The sequence below is a fragment of the Lynx canadensis genome, chromosome A1, assembly GCF_007474595.2.
Source record: "Lynx canadensis isolate LIC74 chromosome A1, mLynCan4.pri.v2, whole genome shotgun sequence".
NCBI lineage: Eukaryota > Metazoa > Chordata > Mammalia > Carnivora > Felidae > Lynx > Lynx canadensis.
Genome location: NC_044303.2, coordinates 35813109 through 35825321, shown reverse-complemented (window position 1 = coordinate 35825321; position 12213 = coordinate 35813109). Strand labels below are relative to the sequence as shown.

General features: G+C 37.6%; 1 protein-coding gene across 1 annotated transcript in view; it reads left to right on the top strand.

Annotated features, from left to right (window-relative positions):
* Nucleotides 1-12213, top strand: part of DIAPH3 (diaphanous related formin 3) — a 510843-nt gene that overhangs the window by 264288 nt on the left and 234342 nt on the right. Inside the window, 1 exon segment of the mRNA XM_030311865.1 lies at nt 3551-3790. Coding sequence (XP_030167725.1) covers nt 3551-3790 — 240 coding nt within the window.

Genomic DNA, 12213 nt, shown 5'->3' with positions numbered 1-12213 from the left:
AGAGGGAGAGGGAGTCCCACGCGGACTCCACGCTGTCAGCACAGAGCCAGACTCGGGGCTCAATCTCACAAATCATGACCTGAGCCGAAATCAAGAGTTGGACCCTGAACCAGCTGAGCCAGCCAGGCACTCTTCATTATTAACTGTCTCACAGTTAAACTTTCATAACCTTCTTCTCTTTCTCCTCCTCTTTTTTAGTGACTCTCTTACCATTGAGAGCATTATTTGGAGCACCATAGCTCTTCATTTCTGCATTCAGCCTCGCCTGGAGCAGACAAGTGAGAGATTCCTTAGTAAGCAAACGGAACACAAATTCTGTGTTGACAGATCATGTGAAGTAATGAAGAAACAGACGTTCTTCAAGAATAAAAAATATATATATATTTTCTGATTTTTAAACTTTTTATTCTTTGATCCTATATGAGGAAAGACTCTGATTCGATTAATGACAAAAAGAACCCTGCTATTCTTATCACAGATCCCAAGATCTAGACCTTAGAATGTTAGTGTACTTTAAGACTTTTGTTTTGAAATAATGGGGACAGCCATGTGTCCTGCAGGATCAGAGTAGGCTATTCAATAGTAGACTGAAGACCAGAATGAGTTCCAGGTGATCTCTCAGGTTCTTTTCCAGCTCAGTGATTTTTGTTCACTAAAATACATTTATTTTTTATTAGTCTAAATCCTATTTGAAATTTGGAAGAAAGAACAATATGGAAAGGACATCTGATTTTAAAAGATGTTGCTCTAAAATGTGTTTTTAGGTTTCCTGGCTTTGTCAGGGTTTTTCATGAATTCATAGCATTTTGTTCTGCATTACATCATACACTTACTCTGTCTTTTCAAGGTACCTGTCCCTAGTGCCAGGTAAACTCATTACTCATACAAATCTAGGTTATATTTTTCTAGGAAAATTAATTACTTTATCCTGGCTACATATGGTTAGCCTGTCAGCAGGAAAGCTTTAACATATTTGGGGACAGTATAATCGAGGCATTTAAGCAGTTTTTTTCTCTTTGTGCATAAATTAGTACATTAATATAGGTTAAAATTAATATATTTTGTAATAATATTTTCCTGGGATACTTCTCATGTTTACGGCAAAGTAACAAACTATCATGAATAAGGGCGCAGGCTGAAAACATGCCACGGGAGCATCATACACCTTTTGAATGGCCATAACCACGTGTACTCATGTGAGTCCTCTACCTTACTATTCTAGAGGGTATATTAAATGGAATAGAGCACTAATACAGAGTTGGCCCAATATAATGTGAATACCATTTGCAATGGTTAAGCATAAAAATTTAGAGAATTTAGTTTATTTGGGAGCACTTAAGACACGTTTGGGGGCACCTGGGTGGCTCAGTCGGTTAAGCGGCCGACTTCGGCTCAGGTCATGATCTCGCGGTCTGTGAGTTCGAGCCCCACATGGGGCTCTGTGCTGACAGCTCAGAGCCTGAAGCCTGTTTCAGATTCTGTGTCTCCCTCTCTCTGACCCTCCTCCGTTCATGCTTTGTCTCTCTCTGTCTCAAAAATAAATAAACGTTAAAAAAAAAAATTAAAAAAAAAAAAAGACAAGGCACGTGAAATGACGTTATGAGAAGTAATCACTGTTTGACTCAGTGTAGCTGCACATATAGTGCCCAACAGAAGGATTCATGCCTGCTAACAATTGACATTCTAACCGGGCTTCATTTTATCTTTCTAAAATTTTATACTAAATGTATTCTATGAAACCGTTATTAGTTCTTGTTTTGTTCTTACGTCTTTTTGGAGCTTATAGTCTTTTTACTTTTTTTGTTTCAATGTTTGTTTATTTTGAGAGAGTGCGAGAGCTTGAGCAGCGGAGGGGGGGACAGAGGGAGAGAGGGAATCCTAAGCAGACTCCCTACTGTCAGTGCAGAGCCTGCCATAGGCCTCGCTCGATTCCACAAACCGCGAGATCCCGACCTGAGCCGAAATCAAGAGTCAGACGCTCAACCCACTGAGCCACCCAGGCGCCCCACCCTTTTTACTTTCTTGTAAGAAGAAAAAAAATGTTTCCCCTAGACAGGCAAATTTGAAGACATTCCTTGAACTCAGAATTTTAAGACCTTTTCAAAAGTTCTGTGTGGAGGGCAATTAACTACGTCAAACTCTTAGAATCTTGGCTGTGTCCACTTAAACATTAAAACATCAGGTGACTGGAGAGAATACTAAATGTGAATTAGATATTTATATTATTTGCTAAGAAACTTTCTCAATCACTGTAAGGATTTGGTCCATCTGAAGATGTATCTGCTGAGAGTTAACTCCTTACTGCTCAGTTCTTGTTAGATGAGTATGTTGGGCTGTATTGTTATGTCCAAGCAAGTATCCTTTTGGATCTAATATCTTTTTGGATCTAATAAATCCAGGCTTTTGTCTGGTCTATTTAACTTTAAACAGCAGCCATTGTATTATTAGCCGATAGTCTTCTGTCTCCTGAACAGAAATCCTATAAGCTTTGTGTGACATTGTTCTTTACGTTTTCTTTTATACTCTGTGATTAACAGACCTATTCCCTATTTTAACCGTAAGGTGTTGTGTCACTGTTGGTTGTTTGTTTTTTGTTTTTGTTTTTTTCCTGACCTTGCCTCACACTGCTTTTATTTATAATAGCTGTTGAAGTTCAATAGGTTTACTGTTATTGCATCATCAATGTGTTTAAAGTCTCAATCCCTAGCACGTTTGGTCAGTGAATTCATACACAGCTTAAATGCCCTTTCTCCAGCCTTCAGTTAAATGGCTCTTCTCCCCTGTGATAGAACACAGGGGAGTAAGTTTAAGGCAAGAACTTGCTGACTCTCTAGGCTTTTTGTTCTTTGCAACATCTTCAGCCCCCGCTCCCAACAAGGGAACGCAGAGTCCCAAACAGGGTTAACTTGACATCTGATGGACCCATAGCTTTGCATGGCTTCTGGCTCTGGCTACGCCCATGTTCCTTAACATCCACTCTGCTAATTTAGTGTGTGTCAGGAGTCATTCTACTTCTCTGTGTTTCTCTAGAAAGTCAATTTAGTACAAATTGGGACCTATTTACTTTCCCTCCATCTAACACATACTGTTAGTCAGCAGGGCTTCTGAGGACAGCAGTTGCTATTTGAAGAAAACAAACCCTCTTTAGACCTTTCTGAATGTTTTAAACATGACCCAACCTTTTCCAGTGTTGAACAAAAATTAATGAGAGAAATGCTTTGTCATTTGTTGCCTCTGTACCCTGCCACCTTTTTTAAAATTTAGTCTTTGTTGAAAAATTATATGTACCTTATCACTTTAACTTTGTCATTTAATTAAAGCTTTCTTTTCCCTGAGCATCTAAATTGTTAATTTTTTCTTTGAGGGATGACTGTTGATTGCTCACAAAAACAAGCAAGGCTTTTCTCTCTCTCCCTGCTATCAGTTTTAAGGGACATATTGCTTCCTCGGCACTGTCATACCAATAAATCATCCCAGATTACTTGCAGTCGTACAGTACTAAAGTATACCATGCATTTTAAAGGAAATCTGCTATTTTCTTTTCAATCAGATGAGCAATGTGAAGAGACTCCGGCCACGGCTCAGTGCTATTCTCTTTAAGCTTCAGTTTGAAGAGCAGGTGAACAGCATCAAACCTGACATCATGGCTGTCAGTACTGCCTGTGAGCAGATAAAGAAAAGCAAAAGCTTTAGCAAGTTGCTGGAACTTGTGTTGCTAATGGGAAACTACATGAACGCTGGCTCCCGGAATGCTCAAACCTTCGGATTTAACCTTAGCTCTCTCTGTAAAGTGAGTTGTTTTTTTTTTAAACACATATTTGCCTGGACACTCATTCTTAAATGTCAGCCCTGATTACATTATTTAAATATTTTTATTTTGATGTGTTCATTATCGAGAATTTGAACCAAACCATGGACCCAAACCCAGAGTGAACTGAGCTAATTTACTCAACCTCTGAGCTAAATCCAAATATTAATTTTCTCTGATCTGCAAATCCAACTGAAGGATTTTGTTTAATAACAGAATTATGTCATAAACCTATGCTTTCCCAACCTAATGAAATGGAACATCAAAATATTTAAATCTAATATTCAATTCAAGTGACTGCAAATGGTGGTATATACATATTGAGAATTGCTTAAGATTGTCGCTTCAGTTTTTACTTTAGCTATTTAAATAGTTCTGTGTGTTTTTGTTTTGTTTCATTTTTTGCAAGCTGACTAAAGGGAGAAAAGAGTGAGACTGCTTTATATAAAGGGGGAAATTCCCTTATTAGGAATAGACAGACATACCTCGGGTATCACTGATGATTTTGAAATGTTTCTATCTAAATATAATTTTAAAGGATGTGAAAATTGAGTAAGTTTAGAGATTTTTTTTTTTTCCTCCTGAGTTCTTCCACATGTTAAATACTGTTACGGCAAATATATTCACTGTTTTCATATAACAGAGTTCTTTCCTAGGAAGAGGGCCATAGCAATAGTGCTTTATTGATCTGCTTACAATGAATTCTTCTTGTTACACATCACAAGAAAAGCCTTCTTTTGTTCTTGACCTGCTAACATCTATACCACCTGATTAAGGAATTTGATGACTGATTTTCCCCGCTATCCAGAAGTTTGCTTTATACCACTTGATTTTTCTGAAGGACCTACATTAGCATGTATGTAACCTCTTTTCAAACTGAAATCTGAAGAGGATTTTTGCTTTTACAAAATGGGGATTGCTTTTTTGCTTTATGCCATTTGGCTTAAAGGCCAAATGAAAGGTTTCGTGGGGACACTCTACTTTCGGGTAGCGGGGGAAACCAGTGTTGCCGTTGCCAGTGAGATAGGGAAGGTGAGAAGCAAGTACAGTTTTAGCTGTGGGTTGGCTTGAATAGTTAATCTCCCAGTGCTTTCGAGACTTGCCTTATACAGTGTTCCTGACCTAAGCCTCCAGTTGGTATCAACACCTGTGAGCTTGCCCCACCCCAACTCCATCTTTTTATTTTCCTCTCAGTTCCTGAGCTTGATGTATTCAGTTAAGGTCCCTAGCATGGGAGGTGCAATTCATAATACATGTATTGAAGACTTTACACATTTGTAGAGTGCTTGCTTATTCCTGTGCCAAATGCTTGACCTGGTCATCCCATTGAATGGATGTACTTATTTACCCGGCATACATGAACCCCCGTTTTTCACCATTAATTATTATTAATTTTTTTAATAGAGCTGTATACAAAAAGTTATGGCAACAGAGTTGAGAGAGAGAAGCTAGCACAGTTAGGAGGGGACAGTTAAGCATTTGGAGAAGGAATTTGAGCTGAGTCTGGAAGTGTGAGTGGATGTTCCCTGAGAGGAAAAGGCGTTCTAAGCTAAATCCATCAGTTTGCATGAAGGGTCATTTCACGGCGTATGTGAGTACACCAAGTGATGGGAAGCCTAGACGGGAAAGGAATGGCGAACAGGCAAATGAAATAGTAAATTGGTCTACATTGGAAAGCACCTTCAGCGCCATTCCTTATGGTGAAGATTTATGGAAACCTGTTAGTTTTTAGTAGAAGTGATGATATCAGAGACGTCTCGTGAGAACATGATTCTAATAGCAGTGTGGAAGAAAGTTAAGGTGCCCTGTCCAGTACTGTCACCATTAGCCATATGTGGCTATTTACATTAAAATTAATTAAAATTTAAATAAAATTAGCAAGTGCCTCAGGCACACTAGCTATGTTTCAAGCCAATAAGTGTCCATACGTGTTGGCAGCATAAATATAGCACATTTTCCATCACTGTAGAAAATTCTACTGGACAGCACTGGGGTAGAGGGTTATAGCTGCGAGAGGCTCTCTGACTGACTGACTGACGTATGTAGCACGTGATCTAGGAGAGTGGACTGAGGAACTCAAGCGGAGAAGATAGATAGGGAAGATGAAGGGAAAAAGGAGAGATCAAAGATAACTCCTCACTACTGACATGTGTGATGTGGTTGCTCAAAAGTGATTGAGTTCAGGCTATTTTTAATGTTTCCTACCCCTTGTTTACCTCAATGTCTTAAAGGGAATCTGATGGAAGCTGCTTTAACTATTTAGCAAATATTTGTCCGTTATGAAACAGTGAAGGTACTTTGAGACAATGGAAGTGCAGGCTAGGGTAGTGGCAAAAGGACTTGGGGTAGGATGGGAGGGGCGGGGGGAGGGGAGTATGCACATTTAAGGAATATCTAGGGAACTGTTGGAGTGTTGATAATGAACTTGGAGGTGGAAGGGCAAGGAGGCAAGCAGAGGCAAGCCTTTCTCAGGCTTTCCCTGAGAAAGGAAGCAAAGGAAGAAAAACAGGATGAAGAGCAAAGTTGGGGAGAGGTTTACACCTACAAATCAACTGAAATTTGTTTCTTAGTGCTAAGGGTCTTTTCTTCTGTAGAGTTTGTGTCTCAGAACTGCAGTCGACTCCCTCATACACTTCCTCGAAAGGGAGCTGTTGACAAGAGATTAGGTCTGAGTGATGAGGTAGAATAGCCTAATACAGTGTCTGGTGCATAGCAAATACTCAATAAATGACAATGCACCAGACAAAATGGACACAAAGTTGTGCCTTTTATGTAGTTAGAGTAGGCATTCTCTCATACCGATAGACAGTGGCTGCTGCATAATAATTTAAAAATCTTTTACAAAAGCAATGCATGCTGCTATTATTTTACTACAGCTAATCTGTAAACCAGTTAATCTGTCTCCAGATAAGAGTTGACTGTATTTTCAGGCAACGATACTAGATATTTTGACCATCCCTCTTAGGATTCTTCTGTTGTGCAAGAAAGAAAATAAATACTACAACTTTATATTTTTTATTAGCCTACATGTCAAGTTGAAAGCTTATATTGAACAAGATGATATCTCATCATGTACGTTATCAGAAGTAGCAGCTTGATCTTTGACAATTGTGATTGAATTTTCACACTGAGTATAAAGCATTTGGTTTGGTGATAAGCCCCCATAAAAGGAATTCCATATGTATTTGACAGTAGAAAGGGTAATATTTTAATTTGTTAAAACATGCTGGGTAATTATATGACATCTAATATTCTATATTCAAAACCTTTACTTTTAAATACCCTTTGTAAATTTAGCTCTACTATGAGAAGTACATGGAGTTCTACTAAGTTGTTAACTTTTCATCCTTTATAAATAATTATATGAATTGTGAAATCTATATAGATTATAGCTTAATTTTAAGGGCTGTATTACATCTTTGCATACCTTTATAATGGAGGTAGCTAAATATAATAGCTCTGAGTTCAGAGGGAAAAGGATCGCGTGGGTTTTTTTTACCCTAAAGATTGGATGTGGCCTCTGTTAAATAAATGTAAAAATAAAATATAAGAAACAAGGTAAACATAAGCAAGTTTCTATTAAGATGTAAATAAAAATTAAAGTAGAATTTTAGAGGCTTTCTGGTGGTAAAAGTAAAGTACAGACATGGTCGTGAAACTTTTTGTGAACTAAGAGGTTTCTCCTCCTTTGCCAAAGCTGAACTTCACGAGAAAATTTGCACGTGTATTGTTAGAAAAATACGACATTGAGCTGTGTTCTTTAAAACAGTAAATGAATGAATCAGTTACATTAGGATCTTTCTTTTAGAACCATTTTTCCCTTCCTCCCCCTATCCTTTCCCTAGGAGTATGGGCCAGAGCCTGGTAGGGTTTGACACATCAAGGGAACCCTCGTGGAAAGATACAAATATACTCTTCAGTTACATAATGCTATTTCTAGTTTAAGTAAAATGGTATAAATACCTTGGTTTCGGATGGCTTGACTATTTAAAAGGATAAACGTTAGAATATGTAAAAGAATGGTTGAACTTCTTGTCATTCATAAAGTCCGCCAAAGATATTGCTAGACTAGATAAAAATTGGATAATATGCAATTGGAGATTATATTCTTTTTTCAGGACCTGCTATTGATTAAATGCAAATCCGTATCCTTAGAAATTCAATCAGTAAATGGTAGGTGATTGCCTCACCAAAATGCCCACCTAGAAAAAATTTACATGTGATTAGTGTTGAAGTTAATTTTCTTAGAGAACCTATTGGTGATGCAAAGATCTTTTTTTTCTTCTTTCTCCAAGTAGATCAGTGTTCTAGCAAAAGAATGAGTTGACCCAATCATCAAAGTTTAACACTATATTAAAATCTGTGAGAGGATTTTTACCTTGTAAATTAAAAAAACAACAACAGGTATTATCAATCCATATACTATGGCTATAGCATGTGTTTAATATTTCCTAATGTCTAATGATAAGTAATTTCCAAGTTACAAATTATCCCAATCAATACAACTGGATGATGTAGTTATAAAATATAACTCTTTGTTCTAAGTAATTACATTGTATTGGGATAGTAGATATAAATTTTGGAAGATTTTACAAAGTGTAATAACTGATTTTTGTCAGTGTTAGCTATTTTGGGGGGGAAATTGCGGAAACAAGTAATTGCTGATTCCATTATAAATTGATCAGTATTATCACGTTGTAGGAAAACTTCTCTTTTCTCGTTGGCAGTAGAACATACAGTGAGTTCACCTCAAAGGTGAAGTCCTCAAAGGACATGTAGTAACGGGAGTTTAGGATAGTCGGAAGTTAGGTGTTAAAGGGTTGGGAAGTGGCAGGCAAGATTGGTTTTTGTCTCCTCTTGAGTTTGATTTTTTTTTCCATTTAAAAGACTTTTTTTTTTTTTCATTGAAGTACATGAAATTTGTATCTGATATCCTGTATATTCTTTTTATAAGCTCAGGCTAACCAAAGTAGAATAAAGCTAACCAAAGCTGTGATGAGGAAGATCTTTGAAGGAGAAAAACAACACAGAACAAAAACCAGCCATTTCATTTCCTTTTTGATTGATGCCTCCACCAACTCCAGTGAGTGATTTCTTGAAATTGTGAACAGTTCTTCCTGTAGGACATTGACTCTCAACCAGGAGCACCCTTTAAGAAATATTGATGTGTCAGCCCCACATTGGATCAATTACTTCAGCCTGTATGGATGTGGATCTTGATTAGTGGCTTCTTAGAGGTCTCCTGGATGATTTTAATGCACAAACTGAGCTGAGAATCATTTTGTCTTCTGCCCTACTTTATCCCAGAATGGAAAAATCTCTGGTTGGTGGTGTGGAACCAGCCAAGAAACAAACATACAAAAGCAAAACCCAACCAATACAAGAACAAAAACAAAAAAGAAAACAGGTCTATGTCTTCACTTAAGAATGAGGGGTGAAAATATTTCCAAAAACTGCTTTTTTTTGTTTTTGTTGTTGTTTTTTTTTTTTTTTTTCATGCCGAGCTCAACACTACCCTGATAGTGAAGAAAAAGAGTGGGTAGAGTGTGAATCTCAGGCACACGGCAGAACTGAAAAAAGTTGATGGCCAGTGTCCTGAGTTATTCTTCAGGGCTCTACCTTGTACAGATAGAGTTTCAGTCATTATATAAAAAGCAGGAGACAAATAACTCTGCCTATCACCTGTTACACTCAGATCGGATCATACTGTGAAGCTTTTTGTGTGAAATTTTGCTTCTCCTATATCACCTTTTCATTCACTCTATGAAGTTATTTTGAAGAAAGACCTCTGCCAAACAAATCCACTGCTCCATCTACATTGTGTTTTAGAAGGATTTTAGAGAGGTTTTTATTCTTTATCGGATTGGCAAAATCACACCAGTGAATTTTGGCACCCTTTGAAAGTAAAGCAGTTTTTGGCCAAAGACTTGCAGATAACAAATGCCATTCTTATTTTACATCCAGCCAATTAAGTCACTGAAATGTTGACTTCCAAAGCAACGTGAAGCTATCTAGGATTTTTAACCCCTTTGATTCATTCAGTAACACATTTAATCAATAGCATTTTCCAAGAAATATTTAATTGGGTTTACTAAATAATGTTTTTGATAAATTGTATTCATATTATCTTAGTTTTTTTTTCAACTGCTATTAATCATTGTAAATTAGAAATATTCTTTGAGGCGCCTAGATGGCTTAGTCGGTTAAGCATCTGACTTCAGCTCAGGTCATGATCTCACGGGTCATGGGTTCGAGCCCCGCATCGGGCTCTGTGCTGACAGCTCAGAGCCTGGAGCCTGTTTCAGATTCTGTGTCTCCCTCTCTCTCTGACCCTCCCCGACTCGTGCTCTGTCTCCCTCTGTCTCAAAAACAAACATTAAAAAAAATTTTTTTTTAAAAGAAATATTCTTTTACTAGAATTAGAGTGGCTTTACTCACGATCAGCAGATACACTGCTTGTGTGCTATCATCTCACCATTTTCATGAAAAGCATTGCTAATCTATAAAATCTCCTTTCCCCCAAATACATAGTCTCAGAATTGGCCTTAACACCATGCTTATAGACAGGCCTCCTATCCTTTAGAGGGAGCACCCAAGAAGAACCTTACCAGTCATCTCTGCTTTACTCCAGTCTCCTGTTTTTGTGCATTTTCAAAATGAAAAATCAAAAATTGAATAAGATGCTCCATTCCTGATAGTCGAGGAAATTTATTCTTTACCTCTTCTTTGTCAACGGTTTGCATTGTTCTTGCATTTTTGGAATAGAGACAAAATGTGCAGGATTATTATCTCCACAGTTAGACAATGGCATTTGTGAACATTTGTTCTTAGGTAGCAGAGGTGGGGAGTACAATGATAAAAATGGGTATACACTAAAGCCAAAGACATTACAAGAAAGGAAAGTTATTGGCCAATATCTCTCATAAAAACATATGCAAAAATTCTTAGCAAAATGTTATAAGCCAAACCAATAATGTGTAAAAAAGAAATATATACTACATCCAAGCGGGATTTATTATAGGTGTGGGAGACTGGTTAAACATTTGAAAATCAGTTAATAGAATCCATTACATCTATAGGCCAAAGAAGAAAAATCATTTGATCATGTTAATATATGCAGAAAAAGCATTTGATAAAATCCAACAGACATTCATGTAAAAAACTCAAACTAGAAATATAGAGGGGGACTTCCTCAAGTTGATAAAGAATATCTACAAAAACGACAGCTAGCATTGTACTTAATGGTAAGAAACCAAATGTTTTCCCTCTAACATTGGGCAAAGAAAAGGATGTCCCTGGTCAAAATTCTTTTTTTTTTAGGTTTGTTTATTTACTTAGAGTGAGTGGGGGAGGGGCAGAGAGAGAGGGAGAGAGAGAATCTCAAGCAGAGTCCACACTGTCAGTGTGGAGCCTGTTGTGGGGCTCAAACTTGTGAACCGTGAAATCATGACCTGAGCTAAAATCTAGAGTCGGACGCTTAACCGACCCAGCCACTGAGCCACTCCCCTGGTACCCTTCTTACTCAGCATTGTATTGGAAGTCTTAGCTAATGCAGTAAGGCAAGAAAACGAAATAGAAGTTGTATAGATTGAGAAGGAATAAATAAAAGTGTCTTTGTTCATAGGTGAAATGTTTGCCTGTGTAGAAAGCCCCACCAAATTGACCAAAACCAAAAAGAAAAAAGAAAAAATATATATATACCTCTTGGAACTGGTAGGTGATTATAGCAAAGTTTTAGGATATGAAGTTGACATAAAAAAGTTAATCACTTTCCAAAAACCAGCAACAAAGAGCTGAACTTGAAAGGAAAAACAATATCATTTATGTTAGTACACAAAAGAGTAGTACTTAAAATATGTACAAGATTCTTATGAGAAAAACTATAAAACTTTGATGAAAAAAATCAAAAAAGAGCTAATAAAGAATTAGATATTCCATGTTAATGGAAAAGAATGTTCAATATGTTCAATATTATTAAGATATTTCTTCTTCCCAACTTGATCTGTAGATTCCATGAAATCCTAATCAAAATCCCAGCAAGCTATTTTGTGAATATTGACAAACTGAATCTAAAGGCCATATGGGCATGTAAAAGACCCAGAAAAGCCAACACAACACTGAAGAGGAACGGAGTCGGAGGACTGATACTACTGGATTTCAAGAATTACAAAGCTGCAATAATCAAAATATTCTTGTATTGGTTAAAAAAAAAAAAAAGTGGGGGCGCCTGGGTGGCGCAGTCGGTTAAGCGTCCGACTTCAGCCAGGTCACGATCTCGCGGTCCGTGAGTTCGAGCCCCGCGTCCGGCTCTGGTCTGATGGCTCGGAGCCTGGAGCCTGTTTCCGATTCTGTGTCTCCCTCTCTCTCTGCCCCTCCCCCGCTCATGCTCTGTCTCTCTCTGTCCC